Source organism: Antennarius striatus, chromosome 20 (assembly GCF_040054535.1).
Source record: "Antennarius striatus isolate MH-2024 chromosome 20, ASM4005453v1, whole genome shotgun sequence".
Lineage (NCBI taxonomy): Eukaryota > Metazoa > Chordata > Actinopteri > Lophiiformes > Antennariidae > Antennarius > Antennarius striatus.
In genome coordinates, this window is record NC_090795.1 from 8370181 (window position 1) to 8394472 (window position 24292).

Below are 24292 nucleotides of genomic sequence, written 5' to 3' on the forward strand. Positions count from 1 at the left end.
AAACATTGCCATGTTCTGCAAATACTTGATCAAACTGTCACAGGGTCAGTGCATAAGGTCAACACACAGACTTCTCATCCATTTCTCTCCTGCATATATTTATGAACATTTAGCAGTTTGTGGAAAACAAACACAATAATAATAAAATCAAACAATTATTTTTGCCAAAATGTGCAACACCTGTTGGAGTTGAAGAGCGCTCTTCATGTGAGGAAAGCATTGCATGACTAGGGAGTAGCTCAGGTAGCCGGAACAGCTGGTCCAGGGTTCCATCAATGACAGCTCGCAATCTGGGTTCCACATTGGGAGACAGTTGGGTGAGAAAGTCCACTGCCTCAACGTCTCTTAACATCTGGGCTGCACTAGGATGCTTGGAAGACAAGAACAAAGTCATGAAATATGAATTCTAATGATGCAGTTTGGTTAACAATTTGACACAATGTGGTAAAAACACCTTCATACAGAATGCCCACGTATTATTAACTGGCAAGAGGTAATGCTCTGATACAATGCCTTACATTTAAAGGTTACTGCTCCTTTTTATCCACTATCCTGTAGGACTCACTGGACTAAATACACTCAATAGTATCTTTACCTTTGATAAGGTGGAAAGCAACTCAAGGACTTCTTCCTGCATTGGCACTTCTGGAAAGTTGAACCATTCAAGAAGATATACAAACAGCATTTTTTCTTGGACAATGTCAGGGACGGAAATTATAGAATGGTCCAGCTTGCATATGATGCTCTTTAGTGCTCGGACTCTAATCTCCATCAAAGAGTGGCCTGCAATGTGAGTAAAAAGCAAAACAAAAAGAAAATACAGTAGAGTTAATATTGTCTACAAGCGAACCTTAGTGAAAGTCTGTAAAGGTTTTCGTGACTTTTGTTAAAGTAAAATTTCAATATAGTTATAGACTGAAGTCCACCTATGTACGGGTTATATTATTAGCTCACGTTAGCATGCTGGTGGCCGTTGGGAAAGTGGGAGAGTTATGTACAGGTTGATTCATTTGCTTTGCTAGCAAGTTAGCATAACTTACCTATCTTCTTTATGAGCGACGATAACTCCATATTCAGCTTATTGGGAATCTAGTAAGAATAAGGTTGATAAAAAGTTATATGAGCGGTCTAGCCTTGTCAGTAAAGTCAGTGTTGTCAGTGTCATGTCAACAACATATGCCCGCCTCCGTTTTCAACAACGGCGCCAGGGTTATTCCTCTTCCTGTGGAGGAGGATGGTGTGTTCAGGGCTTATAAATGTGTAGGACAAATTGAGACGGGTGCATTACACAATGCAAAAGCATTATTTCATATATAATCTAATTATATTGATCAACAGTGCGAGATCTGCACGTCAGTATTTTAAAAATCAACACGAGGAAAATGAAAAAAAAGAAACAAAGTGGCAAACACTAACAAAATGCACTTACGAAGCAATTACAAAAATTTGCTCAGAGATACGTAAATTATAAACGTCACAGCTACACGATCCATGGCGCGTCCTAAATCCACCTTTGAAGCTAAGTAATGTAATGTGTCAAACATAAATCGCGTTTTTAATACGTTATTATTATGTTACTTAACTATTGGTATTAATAGGTTATTAGTATGTTTATCATTGTTGTGCCGAGCAAAGAAAAAGACACTGTCAGATATTAAATCGTTGTGTGGCAAAAATTTTAAACTAGATAACAAATTGTCAGATTATGTCCCAAGAGGGCAGCCCTTCCTGGTACAGAGTGATGTGTCGATGTGTGCCATATCTCACGGTGGATCTTTTGAAATGCTGTGTCAACATGCTGAAGCAATTGTATCATCAGTGTTTCAAGACATGTTTCCAAATAATCTAACCTTTTTGCATTACTTAAATATGGAATATTTTTGACAGTGACCATACTATCCTGTCATTAAATTAATCTATTCAAACATTAAAAAATCTTAGCTGATGTACCGGTATATCACCTCTTAACACAGGCGCAGACATAAATTCTTGTTCAGACTTAGATGCACGGGATTTAACACTTCAGATATTATGTTGCTATGAGCAGCGGACAGGGTGATAATTACAAACTTGGCAAATTTATTTCGACGTGCTAATAATATAGTCACCAAGTTTTTGAGTGTTCCAGGGGGAAATAAGTCCATAATTAATTTCAGTCCATATATTCTACTGTCGCCTTTGAAATGTTTGAGGAGGCAGAAGAAAATTGATAATTTGTGTGATTCTTTACTCTTTTACTTCAACACATATGGATTCATTTTGTGTGAGGTAATGCTGACCTACATGTAGGTTTACTTTGTAGGTCAGCATTATCTCACACATATTTAGACAGACAGACAGATGGATGGATGTACAGACGAACGGATGGACAGACATAGAGACAGAGAGATGTGTGAATATCCTCCTTGCCATAAATAGTCTGTGTTTTGATTTTATTCTGTAGTGATTCCTGAAACAAATCATAAATGGCTCTGTCGCCATTTGATGCATCTGCTGTACCTGTCTTCCGCTCCAATGAAAGTGTTGAGAATATGAGAGTACACAAGGAGGGGTCACTGGACAAACCCCCATAGGTAAAGGACTCAAGTCAAATGACCGAGTTAAACTGAAAGAAGTACAAGACATATTTTGCTAAATTATTTATGGCTTCCACTCGTTTGAAACTGACATGATACATGAGGAATTTTCCCACATGAAGAGATGTCTCATAAAACAGTTTGACCTACAGCTTGTGTACAGTATTCAATCCTGGCCTGCGATTCAGTGTTATATAATGCTTGATCTTGAGAGATTCTTAGTCTTCCTCATTTATTGGCCTATGGAGTTCTTTGCAACATTGTGGAAAAAAGCCAAATTCAAGCTACATAAAATATTAATTGTCTACCTTTAGTAAGTATCTGAGCTTTTTATTTTGGCATGATAAAAAAAAAAAAAAGACTGACCACAGCTGAATATTTACTTTTTTTCCATATATGACAACAAAGAAACGAGACTTAGTTTGTCAGGTAATTTAGCTTGTAAACATTGCACTGTTGCTTCTGAGAGTCCTTGCTTCTATATCTTAGAAATGCCACACCTCCTCCCCTCACCCCCTCTATCAGCCCTCTTTTCTTGTGCTACCTCATCAAGTGAAGACACTGATCAACCCTAATAGGGCCTGGTAATTAGAGTGTTTGCATAGAACCTGTCTGCACACAGCTGCCCAATGCACACTGGAAAAGGACTGCCATTTATTTGACAGTGTGGAAAAACAATGTAATGTTCAGTATATGGACTAAATTACCATGGCAGTAGTAAACACACTCTACTTTGAAACAATACTGACATTAATTAGGCAGCCAATGTATCATTTCAGAGTTAAAGTTTTAGTTGCTGTTTTAAGCGTATAAAAATATTTGGAGGGTCTATTTGTTACTGAGATCCTTCTGCATAAATGCTAACCACAGGCAATGTAAGGGGAAACATGTAGTGGTTGATATTTCTACATGCAGTCTGTGGTGGAAAATTATATCCTTATCATTGCACTGGTGGAAATTATTTACAAACAAGAATCCCGAGTTTAAAGAAAATCTTTATCATCAGCTAAAGCCTCAAATAAAGAATTCTCAGTCATTAACCTTGATATTTGTAATATCAATCACATTTTTAAATAATTAAAAAAGTCAAGTCACTGAAAAAAATGAGGTTGTAGAGCAATCAAGAACCAAATCATTTTTAATTACAAATATCCCAATATTGTATTGTGTCCATTAGACAAGTCCATCTAAATTGGATTACGCATTGGATGAGTTTAACCACATGTTATAAAAATGTAATAAACACAAGTAATCTTTCAATGCATCATTTCAGGGACTGCATTTAATAATTTCATGAGACTGAGAGAGGTGATGCATAGGGAGTTAAAGTTTTGTTATTTTAATTATCAAAACTCTTATTTCTGTTAATTTTTTTTATGGAAATGTATTTCTTCATTCATATTTTATTTTTTGTAATGTGTGTGTGTGTGTGTGTGTGTGTGTGTGTGTGTGTGTGTGTGTGTGTGTGTGTGTGTGTGTGTGTGTGTGTCTGATTCGCTGTATCTCTATCTGTTCCCACAATTCAACAGGCAACAAAGAAAGAAAGGAAGAGGCCGAGAGCCACAGTGTTAGCTAACCCAGGCAGAAAGCTGTCATCTTATTGTGTCACAGTTGTGGGGAATATTAGCCCACACATGTTAGAGAAGCGTCTATTCCGGCCACAGAGAAGCTTTATACATGCCTTTTGGCGTAGAAGCGGACTAAAAGGAAGCTAATGGTAATGTTTTCGATTACAAACGAATGCAAAGATAGCTGACTGCTGTGGTTGTAAGCTAACATTAGCGAAGCTAAGACTAGCGTTAAGGAGCGAACCTTTTATGAACGTGTTTTATAAAACATATCGAGACTTTTGTGCTATTTCACCTAGTAAAACTAGCAGAAGTCACTATGTAAGATATAACAAGCGTTTTATTTGATAGCTTGCATATTTGCTCGTCAAGTAATTTGCTAACTGGGTGGAAGGCACTTGATGTTAGCATACGAGAAAAACAACGTTGGTTGAATCAAAACTATGATGTCAAATAATCGAATTTTATTTTGTGTGATATGTTTTTCATACTTCAACAATCTAATCTTACTTTGAGCAACCACTTTCTAAATAGCGGCGTTAAAGTCTCAAATCAGAAGCATAGCTAAGCTAAAGACATGCTGTGTTTTCCGTAGGCCTTAACAAGACACACCATGCTAACAGTGGTATATTAACACACATCGTTAGTAGCATGTTGTCTGCGTTATGCATTTTTCCGTTCTAAAATAATTTAAAAGTTTTTCTTCTTCTTTTCTTTGCATTAAATGAAAGGTGGTGGTGGAAGCGGAACTCTACCCGTCCAACTGAGTCACCATTTTCCTGCACATAATGGTGAGTAATCAGAATGCATTTGTGTTAGTTTACAAGAAGTGTTATTTATGTGCACACTTAATGTTCTATTTATGTGTTAAGTGGCTTATATGTCTCTTACTTAATGCATTTTTGTCATGGTTTGTCGAATTGATCATAGATTTCTTAGACGGATGGGAAGACTGATAGTTATTTATGAGTCTTGATTACAGCACGGTCAGTGAGTAGTTGATAAGTGACACATATTACTGTGGAAAGTGTAGAGGAATGACAATGACAGATAAAAACGGTGGCTGACAAGGCTGTTATGAAGATGTGACAGTGTATAGCAGTGTGATGGTGTATAGCAATTTGTTTGAATATAATTTCTGTATTGCTTTTGAGAATAAATGAGACAAATGTTGTTTGATTTTAACTCACTTGAGTGTGATTGGGTTCTACTTATTGTTGGTTCAGGTTTAAGATTTTGTTCAGACTGATCGCCTATATCTGATTTTTAGCCCATCCAGATTGATACTGGATATCTCATTTATAGTCTGAACAGTCCCAAGCGACTGCTACATCTTGTTAAACACGACATAGTATGATTTTTACATGATGCAGGTGACAGTTTTTTTTTTTTTTTGTGCACCAGATCCTAAGTAGAATCAAAAGTATATAAAATTTCAAAGGTTCTGGAGGAATTCAAGTTTTGGAACTGGTTTCAAGTACTGTAGTTATTTGGAGCCCTGTTCAGAACCATTTACTATATCATGCAAGTCTAAGTATGGAATATTTATAATCTTGTGTATGTTTTTCTTTTGCAGGGTTTGATGGCTCCACTGTATGCATGACTTGTTCTGTGTGGCCTGATGAGAGGAAATTGTGGATAGCACTTTCATCAGGGTACCAGGCGAGCCATCCCATGCCCCCACTGTGGAGGGCCTGTCAGAATGAAGAAGATAAGCCTTAAGACCATTCGCAAGTCCCTCAGCATAAAGGGCAAAGAAGAGGGTGACTTTGTCATGCTCCAGCAGCCCTCAGTGACTACAGAGTTTACTAAGGAAGAATCACTTTTTGGGGGCTGCTACACCAAAGAGTTATCTGGGTGTGACTTTGGTGGGGATGAAGACAAAGGGGGCCAGAATAAGAGCCGTGCAAAAACAGAAAGCCTGATGGGATCACTCAAGAGGAGGTTGTCTGCCAAACAGAAGACAAAAGTAAAAGGCAGCTCCTCTGGTATAGGCTCACCTGACGATGATGACACCTTCTCGTCCTCATCTGTGCCCATCAGCTTCAATGAAGTGAAAGCCCAGAGACCCCTTAGGTCTGCATCCTTACGTAGTCATCATTATAGCCCCTCACCATGGCCTCTGCGGTCAGTCAACTCTGATGAGGCTTGTATAAAGATGGAGGTAAAAGTAAAAGCCATGGTTCACTCTCCCAACCCAAGTCCCAATTTAAATGGTGTCCGTAAAGAATTTCATGATTTTCAAATGGAGGGCCTATTTCAGGACCAATCAGAATCTTTAAAGAATCTCCAGCAGCCACAAAATGGTGACCTTCATCTGAATATTGATGAAAATGATGTGCCTGTTGTACTGGGGTTAACTCCCCAGGACTATATCCAGTACACAATGCCTTTAGATGAGGGAATGTACCCAGAAGGGTCCCATTCCTTCTGCCTGGATGGTTCCTCTCCTATGGAGGTGGGGACTGAAGCTGACAATGGTTCTCTCCACGCAGACCAAGGACAAGAGGAACATGAACTGGTTAATGGGATGCTGCCGGATCTTTTCATGGAAACCTCAGTTAACAGTCTTCTTATTGGTTCTGCTGGTGTGATGCTCCAAAGCTCTCGAGTAGAGGTCCCACCTCCCCTCTCCCCACTGCATCCACCCATAATTAGTAATGGACTTATTCCAAGAACGTTTTCAGGGTTTAGCGCCTCAGAAAGCCAGGTAGCTGAGAGAGTTAGACACCACCTTAACTTTGACCCAAATTCAGCTCCTGGGGTCAGCAGAGTGTATGACTCAGTCCAGAGTAGCGGGCCTATGGTCGTAACCAGTCTGACTGAAGAACTGAAGAAGCTTGCAAGGCAGGGCTGGTACTGGGGCCCCATCACTCGCTGGGAGGCAGAGGAAAAGCTCATCAACTTGGCTGATGGATCATTCCTGGTCAGAGACAGCTCTGATGACAGGTACCTACTCAGCCTGAGTTTCAGGTCACAGGGCAAAACTCTCCACACCCGCATTGAACACTCAAATGGACGCTTCAGCTTTTATGAACAGCCAGATGTGGAGGGACACACGTCCATTGTTGACTTGATTGAACACTCTATTAAAGACTCAGAGAATGGAGCTTTTTGCTATTCCAGGTCTCGCTTACCAGGGTCTGCAACCTACCCTGTCAGACTAACCAACCCAGTGTCTCGGTTTATGCAAGTGCGATCCCTGCAGTACCTTTGTCGCTTTGTAATCAGACAATACACAAGAATAGACCTGATCCAGAAACTGCCCTTACCTAACAAGATGAAAGATTATCTGCAGGAGAAGCACTACTGAGTATACAGAAATAGGACAGTGGTAGCAATTTGCACTTTTGTGTTCAGTTAAGAAATTTAATAAGGTTTACAGATGATCGTAGTTTAAGATGACTCTTGATTTGTGTCCAAGTGGCTGTGTCACTGTAAAGCCCTCCATTCCACTGAATTTTTCCGCTGGTCTTAAGAGGCTTCACTTTCACAAACCTGCCAGCACACAATTTACTGCAAAATGTTAACAGTGGTGTAAAGCCAAATGAAGTGTATACATTATATATGCATAATGTTGTATGGTTCAGTGTAACAGCAAGCTGCATAAGAGCAGAACTAAAAAAAAAATCCGCCCTAAATTTGAAAGTTTATATGATTTCTATCCATTAATTGTACATTTAAAACAATGGGAAAGTATTGCTACTCTGAACTTTCAAATTGCATTTGGGCATTCTGTAGACTGACCAGTTTTTTTGTCATTCTTTAAATCGTTTTCAGCCAGATCAGATCGCAAATGAACATCACTTTGCAATAATCCTATGCAATTATTTGAATAACAAGGCTTCACTCTGTAACAAGTGATGGCCAACCTGTGCTTGTCGTGTGAACTGCATTTTTATCAATTTACAAATTTTACTTCTCCAGTGGATGCTGATATTTCTTTGTCTAGAATGATTTGGCCTTGTCCTAGCGTGGTACTAGCTGATTTACTAATACATATGTGCGTAAGTGTGTTCTGACTGCTTTGGGCTTAATAAAGCCCACAGCAGTCTTTTGTTGTGTTTTATCCAAACAAGAAAAATCCCTATCCGTCACAAGGGATTGCCAGGTTCACAACACTCCGTTGTAAAGGATGTCAAAAATGTGTCGGTCTGCCAGAGTTTGAACAGTTTGGTCAGAGAAGTAGCCTTATGTCATATGGCTTCATGTAGCCATTATATCATGTGTGATACTAAAGGTACTGATGATGCTGGATTTTAAGATGCTGTTTATAGAAACTGCATCCAGTTGATGTATAAAACTTTTTTAAAAATGTTAGTGTTAAAAATTAAATCTTTCTGTATTAGGAATGTCACAAAAACTGCACCGAAGCTCAGGCATAACAACTTTGTCTTTATCTGTAATGCTTGTATCTGCATGTAGTAAAGGCTTTAAGACTGTCAATTAACACCACTGTAGAGTTACTCTAAATGAGATGTCACATTAAAAGGCTGAAAGATTTTTAGTGAGTGCAACTCTTGAGTAAAAGGCTGTTTAATGCGCAATTGCATTTACCTTAGGCAGTTTTTAAGAAAAGAAAATTGCTCTCCAGCAACTGCAAAGCAGACCTTGTTTTCAATTGACCCTGATTCTGTATGTATGGACGGCTTTTTCTGAGTCTGCTCATGGCAGCAAGGAGCTGGACTCGGATCAGAGGATTCCCAACCATGGTGTGAGCTAAGAAAAGAGGAGTCCTTGTCGTCTTAGAATGATGCCTGTGACAAAAGGCTGTATCCTAAATTTCATGTTTTAAGGACATAAAAAAAAAGTTTTCCCTATGGCTTCTTCGTATTATCCCCACAGAGCTGCACTACCCCAGAGATATTCTCTAAATTGCTGTTTGTTTTGCCAGAGCAAAGGGAAGAGCACACAATATGTTACACAAGTGCTTTATTTGGATACTTTGACAGGGATTTGTGTCACATTATGAATGAGCATCTTTTTGACATCAGTGTCCTTAAAAGTATTTGGAAAGTTGTCCTCTGGGCAACTTTTGTAGATTGTTAGCGCATAGTTATAGTTTTAGTTAGCTTGAAATGGTGGTGTCTGAAGAAGTTACCGTGAGTCTAGCACAGCAAAATTTCGGTAGGAAATTTGGATGGTGTTGCATGTTTAAAGACTTTGCATTCTGAAGCCTTGAGTTGTATAGGAAGTGAGGAGCTAGGCTGTGTAGAGAGTTGTTGTTTTTTTCTTTCATCAAGATTGGCTGGACATTCTGTGTACATGAAATGTATTTTTCATTTTGGAATCCTTATATTTTTTGACATTTGCCATCTGGGGGATGGGGATGTACAAAAGGAATGTATGATTGTGTGAGGTATCCATTTTAACTGCTTGCAGAACAGTTTCAGGAAACATGAGAGTAAAGAAAAAAAAAACCCGGCATCAACACATGTTTGCACTTGAATAATCTCAAACAACTTTCTTTGGTCCTCTCCTGCCTAGAGTTGCCCTACAGATGACAGTTTTTAAAATAAGGTAAAGCCACATGTCGTATTTTTGTGTTCAACTGTTAATACGAAATCAAGATTGTTTTGTTGATGTGATGTGGGATGTAGAGGGTAAGGCACCAGCATCATATCAAAGTCTGCTAATGCTCATGCGCTGTTAAGAAATGGGATCATGGCAAGAATGTGGATTGGAAGTAGATTTTACTTTTCTGGGTGTGTGTATGTGTTTCAGTTGAAATGTGAAAGTGATTTTTTGTTTTAATGTTCCTTTATTTGTGTGTCCATTTTAATTTTCAATTTGTCATCCAACTTTGACAAGCAGGAACCAGTTTCAGATGGTGTTGCTGCTAGGAGTTTTCTGAATACTTATTTTAGTTTATTACGAAGCATATTTGCCTTCACTGTTTAATTCCATAGGTTGATGCTTGTTCAGACTGCTGAAGCATTTTGTATAAATAACAGCTGTTTGGCACTAAACAAGCTCGTGTGTGTGTGTGTGTGTGTGTGTGTGTGTGTGTGTGTGTGTGAGCGTGCATATCTCGGTGATTGAAGGTAATTGTTTACAACACTTTGTTTGGAAGTAACCCCACCCCCACTCCTTTTTTGTTTTGTTTACCCTCTTAAATGAACATCTTGGTACAATTTTAAAAACTCTTTAATTTCATTTTAATGTGTTCTACACATTTGTGCTGCTTATGGATTGCCTTTCTTGTATTTAACAATGGGAAAAATAGAATGTCACCAATGTAAATGTATGTACTTATAATGACTTTGGTTATCATCTTGGGAGAGCAAAGCTGATTTGCAATTTGTTAACAAACTGTAGTCAGTTAAAAGAGCATTAGTAGCGATTAGTAAACCCTCTGTAGAATTACCAGTTCACTCCAGTTTACATTGGTTGTCAACTTTCCAAAGTAGTTGGTCTTTTTGTATTTTTCTTTTGGAAAAAATCAACAGTGATTTTATTGCACACTTTGGATACAGTTTAAGAGTTTTTTGTATCTGCCAATTATAAATTATAAATAAAACTATATTCTGAAAAATCTTTTCTTGTTCTCATTAAATCCTGCTCAAAGCTTTCACACCATCACATTAGACTTTGATTAAGGAGTTTGAATCCTAAGTTTGAGTCATTGAGTAATTCTGCTTGAAGTTGTGCAAATATCTAAAATCCTGCTGGTGTCAGGGAGTTTCTTTGCACACAGGCTACAAATTGGCAGCTTATCCAAGAGCCCTGGTTGCCTAATTTACAAAGACAGTCCAGGTGGTCTTTAAATACAACTAAGTTACGCGATGACTCTTGGGAAAGATTAGCAGCACAGCTATCTTTACCTGCAGTTTAAATAGACTCTAGAGAAACATTGTGCTCTTGCATTGCCAAGTTGGGAGTAGATGGGGCTGGGTAATGGTGTCAGGTTTGGACTTGGATCTGCTGAAACATGGTTCGCATAATAATGAGGAGGTAGGCTTTGTTAACTTCTGTGTCTGACAGGCCTCTCCAGGCATCTGAGGTGAAGATACACAACTGCTTACTCTCACTGCCTGATTCCGGATGATTTATTCATTGCACACACTGGTCGTCACATGTCATATAGAGACACCTCCATCATAAAAGGGCTCTTCTCAGCCTTCCGCTGTTATTTTTTTTTAATTTGCAGATTTTTATATTCAGAATTTTGCGGGAGAGATTTTACTTTGCTTGAAAAGTGCAGCTTGTCATGATGTGGCATGCCATCTAAGAGGGTTTAAATTTGTCTGCAAAAATTATGATATTCTCTGCTCACTTTGCCATTTCGTACCCACAATGTTTTCCAGTCAACCACAGAATGTATCTTCACTTTTAAGGGAAGCTGTCATAAAATGCCAAAGCTTTACAGTTTCAGTGTTAGCACAAATATTAGAAAAATTAGAAAACAGTTCTATCCAAAGGTTAGCACTTTTTAGGGCTGGGTGAAAATGCAGTTTAAGGTGACTGCAGTGGCTGCAGGCTTCAAAACATACTTAAACATACTGCTATAATGTAACATAACATGGTCAAGTGAATATTCACAAAGCACATAAAGGATGCTGATGCCTTATCAAGTTGGGAATTGGAAAAAAAAAAATTTCAAAGAATCGAGAAAAAAAAGAGGCCAAAACGAAACATTATTAATTAAACTATCAGGTGTTGGGAATTGAGCTATGACTTGCAAAAAAGTAGAATTTATTTTCCATGGAAATGTTAATTCACTACCACTGCCCAATATTTCAATCAATCTATGATAAAACTCATGGAAAAGTAATGACTAGTGAAAGAAGCTGGGAGTTTGATGCCTGCATGATGCATCATATTTCTACTTACACTTAAATCTTAAACCTAGAATTTACAGAACTAAATGGGCGTCATCTTTGGTTTGGAGATTTCTGACTCGCACTGATGAATGCTCCACATTTTCCCAGCCAGCTGCTTTGTCTGCTTATGTTGGTGCTGAGAAAGTCTTATTTAGTTGGTTTCTAGGACTTTTTCTTTTCTTTTCTGATAAGAGATCCCAGCTGCACCAAAAACAATTAATCATTATGGATTTGTCACTATTAGTGCCCCTTTTAAATTATTCTCACAGTGTCATTTGATACACTGTTATTGGAAGTTGATTATAGCCACTTAAAAACCTTGTTGCAGGGGACATATGACCTGCTTGATAATTAGTGTTGGCCGTCCTTATGAAAACGGTCGTTAATAGGGCTGGTTGGACTTCTGTTTATCTGCACCGTGCATTGGGCCTCTACATTTTTTATCCGCCAACATGAGTAATAAAATAATTTTTGTATTTCTTTCAGTACATATTATATGCATATTTTTATACACACAAAAGTAGGAGTTCACGATCAAAAATCTTTACTGAGTGGTTCTTAGTTTGAAACTGTTTACTCTAGCGATTATATCCATCACAGGTCTACACATCCCAGATTGATGATGCATTCATGCCATCTGGTACTCAGTGTGGTGTACTAATTTTTCACCTACAAACAGGGATAATTTTGACAGCTTGAATTAGCCAGGAAACATAGCCCATATAGCTTTAAATTGTCATACCAAGCAAACATTGGTGGGTCTACCTGGTAATGATAAAGCCGGGGTTACCTGCTGGCAACAGATGTCTTTCAACTCAGAGTGAAAGGTTAAGATCTATTAATGCTTGTGATCTTGTGCCAGCAGTGCCATATACCACTGAGACACACTCATTTTCCATCTATCATGCATTAGATGTGTCTGAACCCCAATTAGCCCAGCTAGAGTGGGAACAGCCTTCATCATTACCAGGTCCCTACTGAAACAATAGTGTATCATGGTATTTATTGTGATCATCCTTCACAGTTTCATTTATATCTATGGAGATTATGTTCGTTAAAGTTCGGCTTGGTAGCTACCAGTCTGTGTATCTCACACTGTTGTGCTATTTGCCTCCAGATCAAAACACCTTTCATCATGGCCCTCATCCTAAAGCAGCATCACTGCCACAAGAAGCTGAGACAAATTAGTGAAGAAAGTGGCTCAGATTCTGAAAAGAGTTGCCAGCCTCATCTGCTCTTTCAGGAAGGAGCAAGATCTTCAAGATTCAAAAGAAGAGCACATTGTGAATGACCAAAGAGTGATTGATCTGTTTAGAAAATCAGACCTGTTATGAGGGCTGTACATGTTTTATATTTAATCTGAATAAAAACAAGATTTCCATAAAATTAGGTAACAGTAGAGCTGTGTACTCTTCCTGAACTGCAGGTTTTGTTGTCATTTCCATACATAATTGGACTGCACAATGGGAAGACTTTGTTAAAACAATATCTGTTCTGTAGAAATTGTAAAGCAATGACTGAAAAGGATGTCTGTTTATGAAAAAGGGCACAATTACAATACTCAAAACATGAGTGAGGAGCGACAAATAGACCTCGGACACAATCAGCTTAGATTTCAAGTGTTTCACTCAAAAGTTCTGTAGTTGTATCAGATGACTTCAAAAGAAACTCCTGTGTTCTTCTGACCTTTCACCCACAGCACAGCACATAAAAAAGTCTGTCTGAGGCAGAAGACAATGTTTTTTTTACAGACACCAAGCTGATTAATTTGGTAAGATCAGTGAGAGGAGAAACACTGAACAAATCAGTCCCGTGTTTCATAGATAGATAGATAGATAGACAGACTTTATTGATTTGAAAATAGAAAATTAACCACCTGAGCAAACTATAAAGTCTTTCTGAATGACGTATGATTATAAATAATTGGAGGCAACAGAATTATTTTACATTATGATAATAATGCAGGAAATATATGTATTTATGTATGTGTCCTTGTTTGGTACAACGCCCCCAGTGTAGAAGGCCAAGGGGAGTTGTAAGACGTGCATAACTATGTCATTAAAAAGTGACATCTGGAACTTGGGGACAAAGAGTGGCATCCGCCCTCCTTCCTCCTTTGCCCCCTGTGACAATAACAATGCACTCTCATCCCACAACAATCTGCCCACCCCATGTGCTGGAGCACGGTGCTCATGACTATGGCGTTGGAGGTTGTGAAACGAGAGGAGAGATAGGTGAACAGGTGGTGGCCACAGGAAATAGATGGGGAATGTTTTGAATGGGAAACTTGGCTCTATTTCTCATGGACTACCTGGGCGTCTGCCCTTCAACGGTGGCCCGAGAGGCACAGCCATGACAGCGGAGATGAAATGAGAACAGGTGGTGAGTTGTCATAAAACGAGCAATGGAGTTCCCCTGTAGATCTGGGAAAGCACAGCCAACAGAGCAGTAACAAGCACACCTTCGCATAAGGATCTCTATCCTACTGCTCCCACCTTTTGGTGGGCTTCACGCTGGATCCAAAACAAGAGAGCCTAGAGCATGAAGCTCATCATATGCTGTGCTGGTTTAACTTATTAACCTAAGAATAACACAAGAACAAAAGGGTCACTGGCAGTGCAAGAATGTCTGATTAATGGCCTACCTGCATCCAATCTGTTTTTGGCAGAGGGCCAAACAGCTAACATTTAGTACTTTGATTGAAATGCAGTCACATTTCCAAGTCTTTGAACTGCTTCTGTCCCATAAGGGCTCCCTTAACGGAGATGTTGCATGCCAATTAACAGCTCCGTCCTCCTCTGAGTGTGCATAACTCATCAGGGCTCCAACACCTCCTCTGCAGCCATAACCTGGTAATATTCTTCCTCCTGCACTGGTAATGCATTGGCTGAAGAAGCTCTGGGCTTTGTGACCCTCGGTTGCAATCAAAAGCTCAGCCATCCAGTCCAAAATGTCTCTGGTTTACACGGCACCTCTCTGCCACACAGCAACCATGGAGATGTGCTTTGTGGCTTTCAAATTGAGGATCAATCCGTTGTAGCAGGAAAAAAGGCATCCTAATTCCCTTTGCGTGCTGCTATCCGTTCTTTATTTGACAACATTTACCAGACAATTAAGCCTCTGTTGTAATTTTCCTTCCTAGATGTGATATTTTCTAAAGTAAAACGGGCATTCATCATTTTTAGGCTCCTTAGTCACTGCTTCAGGATGGCTGCACGAAGTCTAATGACTGAGATGTATTTAAGTGTGCAGCTTTATGTCAGTGTGTGATATTCATCCAACAAAAAAAGAAGAAAAAACTTCATTATAATTATTATTTATTGTTTTCGTTTATGTGTGAGAAACCCCCCCCCCCCAATTATTTTAATTTAAATATCTATTTGATGTATGCTGTCCTGAAGTCTCCATATTTTGCTGCTGTGTGAATGTTGTACATGATGTTTATGTTTATGCGGAACATGTTAAAGTATTCATTTCCATATTTTTGAAACAGGGTACCCTCTTGTCTCATTCACACATACTGAGGTCATGAATATGTCTCTTCTCAACTTTCCAAAAGGCAACATTTCAGATTTGGACAGGCTTGGTTGCTGCAAACCTTGATTATACATTGTCTCTTGTGCCCTGTGTAGCAACGCAGGAACGCTGCACATTAAAAAGCAACATCTCTTGAAATAGTAAATGATTGAATTAGGTGAGAAACAGATTGTTGCTGCAGCTTGTGCTCCATCTTCAGTTCCGCAATCTACTGAAGGAGACAGATTTGTTTTTGACAATTCCCACAATGCCTGTGATTCTAACGCTGGTGATTTGTGGTTTTCTACAGGATCCCCTGGTTGCTCAAGATTGCTTTTATAAAGGCACAGCAATGGGAAAGATATGTTTAAAGCTACCAGCTAAACTCCCCTATTAGAAATTTAGTGTGGCTAGCTAAATCTGCTTAGTAAAACAGTATAAACTATTTTGTTAAAATTACCTAATTGATTATGCCATTGTGGCATGAAATTACAACAAAATCCTATTCAAAAGTCACACGCCAAGAAATGCACATGATTTATGCATAATTATGGCTTTGCATACTTGTATAGTGTTCTACACCACAGAATTTAGGATTAAGATTTTAACACTTATATTTACATTACAATATTAATCAGAAATTTTATTTATCATCTTGTGTTGTTTCTGTTTCTCTATCACCACCAACAAGTTCACATATTCAGTTAAACATACTAAATACATTATTATTATTGTAACATGACAAATATTGGATGATATCTTGACTTAAACGATACTGGCCCATTCTGTGTAGATATTCATGTTTACCAGATGATGAATTATAATGACATTAATCTTCTGAAGTCTCATCGAGCACCATGATCCGGTCAGTGTTGAAGTTGTTCTCATACTTTAGCTAAGGCAAAATATCTGAAATGATATTCCGATTGGCCTCAGCATGACATTTTTGTGGTTAATGCTAAAAATGAAAGTGAGGAAAATAGCAAACATTCTATTATTTCTCATCAGCACCATTTGAAGTTTTATTACATATACACATATATAATGATTTTAGGTGCACCAGACCCATAGAATGTAGAGTTAATCCTCTGTGTACATAGTTTTCTTCCCTCTGATGGAGAAGATCAGAAGAGCAACCTCTATCTCTTACATTGATATAAATCTGAACCAGCACACATGGGTAGCCAGCTTGAAAGTGGACCTGGAGGGAAGTCTTTTAAAATTAGATACCAACTGAAGGAATTGTGGGGCAGTGCCCAGTGCCTACCACAGACATACAGATACACAACAGTGCATCTTCCTACCAGCTGATTTTTTTGGTGTTTCCATCACAGGTTTCACCACTAATTATGACTAACGCCAGATGCCACCGTGATGAAGAGTGCAACAAAAGCTGAACAGAGGCTGATTTGATTTTGCTTTATCAAATTGTAGAAGACTTGTGCATTACGTGAATGCTCACCATGAGGTTATTTAAGTTGGACCAACTCAATGTCTTTTCTACTCATATCAACCAATCTTACTGACGTTGTCTTCATCCAGTCATTTATTGAGTCTGTCTGTTCCTTCTTGTTTGTGCTCCCTGCAGCAACGCAGGCCCTGGTAGAAATCTTTCAATACCGATGAGCCTTTGAAGTATTTCTTTGTCTGCCCAGAATAAGTCAAAAGGTGATTTCTCATCCTGAATATGTCCTTTTCCCATTTTCCAAAAACAAACAGCAGCCCGACAGAGGACCGAGTCTCATACTTCACCTCGACTACAAAAAGGTACTTAATATAACATGGCACATTAAATGAAATACACATTCATAATTCAGGATTAGGTTTTAAACGGTTGAGTCCCAGGCCTGTAATACAATGCACCTTCAATTGTTTCCAGTTTGTAAATAATGTAAGACAGTCTTCATGTGTAAAAGTGGCCATGTGCCATGCAATAGTAATGAGACTGGGAGCAGGCTCAAGCAGAACTGAGATAATTCTGTTTGAGGAGGACAATTAAATATCCACAGCTGTCATTAGACAGATCTACAGGGATGTACTTGGATAGAAGAACGCGTTCCTTTATTTATTCATTTCACAAACTGTCAAGTGGTCTAAAGACTTCGTAGTTTGTTTAATGTCTGTGTGCAAATTAAGATCAACGGTTTGACTGAACTGTAATAGAAAACATTATTTGCTATGGGCAACCTCACAAAATTTACAATATGCCAAAAATCAGCCAAAAAGGGTGTGCTCTTTGTAATTCATGACTCAATACTTACAACTCACATCTTGTGATTATAAAACTAGAGACAAAATTAAAGAATAATTTAACTCTAGCAAACACTTTCATATTCAGACGTTCAATATTATTTTCAGAAAGCCCTTCATCTTTCTTTACTCAGGCTGCAAAGGTCAAATCAGCCTCTCGAATCAAAAGCACTAAACGTTGTACTGATTGAGTATGATGAGGAAAATAAGGCTTACTGAAAAAGGTCATTCAGTTTCTCCCATTTCAGAGAGAGAGAGTCTTAAGGTACATGGATTGGTTGAAGAGAAAAAAAAAAGTAACTCAAGCACAGAGAAAAACACATGTTTTAGTAGTCCTTTCATGAAACTGAACTCCATGAAATACATCAAATTTGTTTTAGTGTGTCAGTTTGACTAAGCAGCCTTAGCCCAAGCATGGCCGTTCTCCTACTGAAGTATGTCATTCAATTTGAAGTAATAAAACCCTTTCAAATTCCTTGGAGAAAAGCAGCAGTTTAAGTAAGGTTAATGTTCACTACCCCTGCTACCTCCACACAGTGCCAGATTATATTGAAGGATGTTAGTAATTTTGTCTCATATAAGCCCGTAACAACATGAGTGGAAGGAACAGTCGCACATGACCTATATCTTTAGGATTTTATTCCGACGTGGAACCTATCATGAACATACATTTGCATTTTAAAAAATTGCACCCAGATTATTAAATTGATAAATTGATAGATAAATAAATAGAATTAAAAATGCCTTCCAAATGCAATAGATATTTTGCATTATTTAAAAGGAACCTTTATTGTTATGAATTAAAACGTTTTCTTTTCTAAAATCACTTGCATCACTTTCTGCTATTTATCATGAAGACAGCTTGTCAAGATTTTTGCAGTACCCTATATGTCCCATAGATGTCCTTGTTCAGCAAGTCATTTTTTTCAGGATTCTTTTCTGTAGATAAGGTACTAGTGCTTCAGGAAGTAAAGTAATATATACATTATCTTTAGTTTAAGGACCTGACATTATGCCACATATTTCTGAAGAGGAGACATGAGACTTGAGACACATCATCAGCATGCTTGTCATTTATCTTTCTATTTTCTTCTCCAACACTGAAGTCTTTTGATAAAATTGATTGAATATGATTTATGAGGGTTTTGTCAGACTCTTTGGAAGGTCTGTTGTACCTTTTCTTACATACTTGTAAATAAGAGTGAATAGTAGAGGGAAACGTTTTTCCAAGCTGTACTGAAAAACCCACTATGTACTATAAAGAGGCTGCTGTGGATCAGTATCTGAGATCCAAAAATGATCCAAGACTGTAAAGAGGTGGCTCATTCTGATTCACATGTAAAAAAACCAAAAAACCTGGACTATGACTCAAACTAGAGTATTTGTGACAGACTAAACTCCAGGGTATGGTTCACTTCAATGATTGGTTAATTTCCACTGCAGTTTAGCAGAATACAGTTCAGCTCTATTTAAAACATTGAGAATTTTAAGATTAACTATTAAAAGTAATATTGAGTGTTCTTAAATTTTCAGTAAGTCATATAAAAATAATAGAAATTGGCTTCTCTTTGATGGGCAAAATGATTTTTTTATCTTGCCATTCGTCGCTGATCTCAACCAATGGTCCCATATGTTTGTCAGTACATGTATTTACATGAACATATATGTATATAAATGTAGCTACATTTAGACATGGCCAATATGTAGTAGCATTCAAGGCTTTTGAATAATCTATGAATCACAAAAGGTGAAGGACTGTCAGGTCTGGTGTTGCAGTGCCTAGATCTTAGCGAGTGAGGAGACAAGAGGAATGTGGAGCAGACGTGGGTGGTATTTAAAGCTACATATAAATAAATAAAAGGTGAAAATAAATAAATAAATCCTACCTACATCAATGAGCCGATAGCTATCTCATGTGAGATGAATCCAAACAGAGCGAAATTGAGGACAAGCTCCTTAATTTTCTTGGTTTAGCCCTGAATCTCTTCAGTGCTGATAGATTGTTATTCCACATGTGGAGTAAATACGTGTTTACATTGAGCATGATGGCCCCTGTAACTCATCTTTGTATATATGTCTTAATGCTAAGAGGAGCAGTTGTAAGTGTTATCACCTTCACAGACATTTAAGTTTCCGCTCAAATAGGACTCTCAAAAATATAAAAGGACCGTAATGTCTTACAAGGACAAGAAAGAATCTTTTCATTGTTCATTTTGCAGCAATTGAACACATTCTTTCTTGGGAGTGGCTAATCTAACCTATTATTCACCTGTACAATGCAAGTGGATTGAAAGGCTTCAGCTGCAGAGAAGAGACACAGTGGAGAGACACGGTTTAATTTGAACACATTTCACATTGACATAATACAAGTAAAATAAGGTTCATTTAATAACTTGTTTCAATGATGTGAAGAAGTGGGGGGTAGGAGGGGGAGGGGCATAATTCCTCCAATGCCTCTCATCTCTATTTTATTTTCTTTCACCCCCCTCCAACTGTCTACACTGTGTAGCCATGATGGACAGGGAGATGCAGCAGAAGACAGCTGCACAGATATTGCAATCCATTCAAAGTCTGGGTTGTAAGAACCCAGCCCTGGGTTCTTAGATCTCCTTTCATCCACCATCACCCCCTACTCCTCACTCCTGTTCCAGCCAATATTCTCAGTGCAATATAGTGCCTCTCAATTTCATACACACCCTTCGATGAATCAACAGTGAATCGTCTGTCCTACTGTACTAAATGTGGTGTTTTGGAGAGATGTATGGTAGAAAACAGGATGTTGGAGCAACTTTAACTGTACTTGCTGTCTTCGTTTTGTGCAGACCCACTTAATTTTGACCAATAATCAGTGTATTTAGAATGAATCACATAACTGTGTGTGAAAGCAAACAGAACTAACTCAACTGCACAGTTCTCATTTGGTTTCCATAAACACTATGGGTGTATTTTATTATCTGTCAGGTCATTGGCTCTCACGCCTGAAATAACGGTTATGGTTCACGTTCATTGCATTTGGGCTAGTTTTTGGTGACAGCAGACTGCTGTTTTCTGTTACAAAACTCGAGACACCTCACTTTACATTCCCTTAGGAGTAGATGGAGCGTAGCAGTGAGGGAAGTGAATGCTGGACTTGCTGCACATTGTCAGGTGGTCGGAAATACAAATGAATGTTTCTCTTTTTCAGGAGGATGTCTGAGGAGGAAATGCTTATATCTATTTATGAAATGCTCTTAGTGGCCAGTAAATGAATGTATTTTCTGGCATATCCACTCGACAGTGCATATCTATGTCAAATGAGTTTATGAATTCTACTATGGTGAAGTCATTACTTACCATACTTCTGATTGTCTTGGCATGGCAATTGTTGCACAGTCTTTATTGAAAGAACCGAGTCTATCAAAAAAAAATAAATGTCATCATCATGCTAACCCAGTCAGAGACTGCGTGCATCATGGCGTCACCAAAGGATTTGAAAAAAAAAAAAAATCAGATAAGTCTCAAAATGTAATCACCTATCCCTCTCCCCGGGGCCAAATTTAATTTAAATCCTTTCAAAAATTCTGCTGACACACACACACACACACACACACACACACACACACACACACACACACACACAAACACGCACGCGCGCACCGATCACATCAACCCATCTAACTCCAATAAACGTGAATTGAACTTTTAATAAGTAATTTTTTTTGCTGTAAGAAAATCTTCGTAATTATGGCAAACATTCTGAAATCAAAGCCACATTTAAAAAGTGCAGTAGTTGATTGATATAAAATACATAAGATACTTTTGATTAACTCAAGTATTACAGAAACACCTCACTTCTCTTCACCAGAACTTGGGGCACAGTGGGGCACCCATCTTGGTTTACTAGCCTCAGGACATTTCTCAATTTACTGTCACCATGTTTTAGCAGTGCAGGCAGAAAATGTGTAAGGGATAACTTACACACTGCAAAAAAAGGCATATATGACCAAATGAATGGCAGCTAACAAATAGAGAGCACGTAAAAAAAATAAAGACAACAAACAAGTGCGGGTTGAAACCTGGCGCTTTTAGTATTATGTTCTCCTCAGTTGGGCATAATGTGTTTACCACTTTCATTCTTCTTCTCCTTTTGGCTTTTCCCTTCAGGGGTCACAGCGAATCAGTTGCCTCCATCTAACCCTGTCTTCTGCATTCTCTTCTCTCACACCAACTACCTTCATGTCCTCTTTCACTACATCCATTAATCTCCTATTTGGTCTTCCTCTAGACCTCCTGCCTGGCAGTTCTAAACTCAGCATCTATCCAATACATTCACTGTGTCTCCTCTGGACATGTCCAAACTATCTCAGTCTGGCCTTTCTGACTCCATTAACGTAAATAAATTCATCAATATAACATGCTATTTACTAGGGATGAGTTAGTACACCAATATCTGTATCTGTATCTGTTCAACAATCTAAATGATCTGTATCCATATCTGCACTCGGAATGGGCTGGGCATGAACCGGAAGGGGGTGTGGTTTAATTGGACATGGGTGGGGCTTAAGTCGGTACATTATTTCAAGTCTGAAATTGATATGGATTGATCATAAGTTCCTATATTTATTGTTCATTTTAAAACTATTTACAGAACAGCCTCAAAATTGAAATTCAAATCAATATTTTTGATCACAAAAGTAAGAGAACTATTTACAGAACAAGGTTTTTATGAAACGAGTACCCAGCTCAACCCTACCATTTACTATACAATCACCTTCAAATTCTTTCCTGGATTTATTACAAATTTATTAACAGAAATTTTGTTTGTACAACAGGCTCACAATTCATCATTGTCACACAACGATCCAGAATATAACCACCAAAGTGATGACTGTCACCACATTACTTTTATGGCACTTCAGAAGTTAAAGCACTGTAGGTTTGCATCCATCTGTCAAACATAAATGCAAGCCACGTAAAAATGTGACACTGCTTTACTACAAACTGGTTACACAATATTAGCACAAACCTTCACAAGAAAGATTTACATACACATTAGTCTCAGTCACTACAAATGAGACCCAGCCTTGATGTTCATGATATTTAAATGCACACATATTTATGTACTGATCGGCCTTCCCCTTGAGGGCTTTGCTTTGTCATTGTTTAATCTGGTCCGGCTGTTGTTGCATATGGTATGTCTGCAAATGTTTCACATTAAAAGCCTTGTTAAGAGTGGAGTTGGAGTTTCTGCCAACTGAAACGCTAGAGGGGCTTACATTTAATCAGATACAGGAAGTATTGAGTTTGTATTAATAGTGTAGTGCAGTAAATTTCAGAACAGTCATATACTACTTTTCTATAGACATCCGGAACTGCTACTATCATATGCAAAATGTTTGTTATCAAACCACTTCCTTGTTTGTGATATGTTTCTGTTACAAGAACTGGACATGTGTAGGAATGTACTCTACTGAGTGCTGTTCTAGTTCTGAAATCATTTGATTTTACTCGAGACTTTAGAGAGCATCTTTTTGCCAGTACAAGTTTCTGGGGCTCAAGTGATGCACAGAGCTGAGCTCCTATTTTTTTTTCAGGTGTGGTGATAGACATCCACAGAGATGAGAGCAGATTATGGAAATAATAAGCCACATTCTTCAGGCGGATGCTGGACCTCTTAGGGAAGGGAAACAGTAATCCAAATATAGGGGAGATGCAACATGTCATGTTGTCATTATATGTCAGCTTATTGAATCATGCTAAAGCCAAGAGGAAGCTCATTTATATAGAAAGGCATATTTAGGACAGTGCATGTCACTACAGGTGCATGTTGAACAGAAATAGATTTTGGCATGTTGTCACAGTATACTTATTTCTAGTATAATATTATTTTAAAATAACTTCCTTGAATATATGTAGTTGATATCCCACAAAGAAAATGGTACAATTTTCTTTAAGCTCTTGAAGCAGTGACATAAAATCAAAATGCAGCTAACATTGCAACAAAGAAAAGCAACCACTTCTTCTTACTCATGTTTGCCACTAACAAACCTGCTAATCCTGTGACCTGTGCAGAGCTACGTCAGTCACTGCACCGCAGGAATCCAAGGTATTCTCCACAGCACCAGCTGGTGCACCGCTTGTGCCTGTTTGATCCCTTGGCAGACTCCCCACCGTGTTTAAAGTGTATTTTTAGGATATTAGAAAAATTTAGAAGTGATGTTGCCCACAGTAAAGTGTGTAGATGTGTCATCTTGCTTCTGCTAGTAATCTTGTCACGTCTCATTATGTTCTCCCAAAATGTCTGCAGACATTTGGGACATGCTTTGGGGTCAAAAAGGATTGGTCTGTTCAAGCATTGTCTGTTTGTGTGTGAATGGGTGGACAATATCAAACTGAGGTAGTTTGTTCTTTGGAAATGTAATCTAATGAAAATGTAAAACTCAATTTTTAAGATAGTGGCCTGTATTGATGTGAGGGTTGAATTCTATTATCCTAGAACATTGTCCTCATGTTTAGATATTTTGTTGTCCAAACAATGAATAGATACAAAATCATTAGATGGTCTCAGTCAGATACTATG

General features: G+C 38.3%; 2 protein-coding genes across 4 annotated transcripts in view; one reads left to right on the plus strand and one right to left on the minus strand.

Moving 5' to 3' along the window:
• rttn (rotatin) overlaps positions 1 to 1177 on the minus strand; it is a 36835-nt gene extending 35658 nt beyond the window's left edge. For all 3 annotated transcript variants that reach the window (XR_011033963.1, XM_068304321.1, XM_068304320.1), the window contains exons 1-3: positions 1041 to 1177; positions 596 to 783; positions 181 to 370 (exon numbers count right to left, since the gene is read on the minus strand). Coding sequence is in view for 2 of the 3 variants with exons in the window: in XM_068304321.1 (XP_068160422.1) it covers positions 181 to 370; positions 596 to 783; positions 1041 to 1071 (409 nt within the window). In the remaining variant the exon portion in view is untranslated. The remainder of the gene's footprint in view (positions 1 to 180; positions 371 to 595; positions 784 to 1040) is intronic.
• Positions 1178 to 4127: 2950 nt separating this feature from the next.
• LOC137587834 (suppressor of cytokine signaling 6) lies at positions 4128 to 10681 on the plus strand. The gene is made up of 3 exons (XM_068304489.1): positions 4128 to 4293; positions 4876 to 4935; positions 5721 to 10681. Exon 3 carries the CDS (start codon positions 5847 to 5849, stop codon positions 7455 to 7457), a length of 1611 nt encoding a protein of 536 aa, XP_068160590.1. The 5' UTR covers positions 4128 to 4293; positions 4876 to 4935; positions 5721 to 5846; the 3' UTR covers positions 7458 to 10681.
• Positions 10682 to 24292: the final 13611 nt, after the last annotated feature.

What these genes read in the sequence shown, in the direction of transcription:
- LOC137587834 (XM_068304489.1), top strand. Translation starts at nt 5,847, where the DNA reads ATGAAGAAGATAAGCCTTAAGACCATTCGCAAGTCCCTCAGCATAAAG.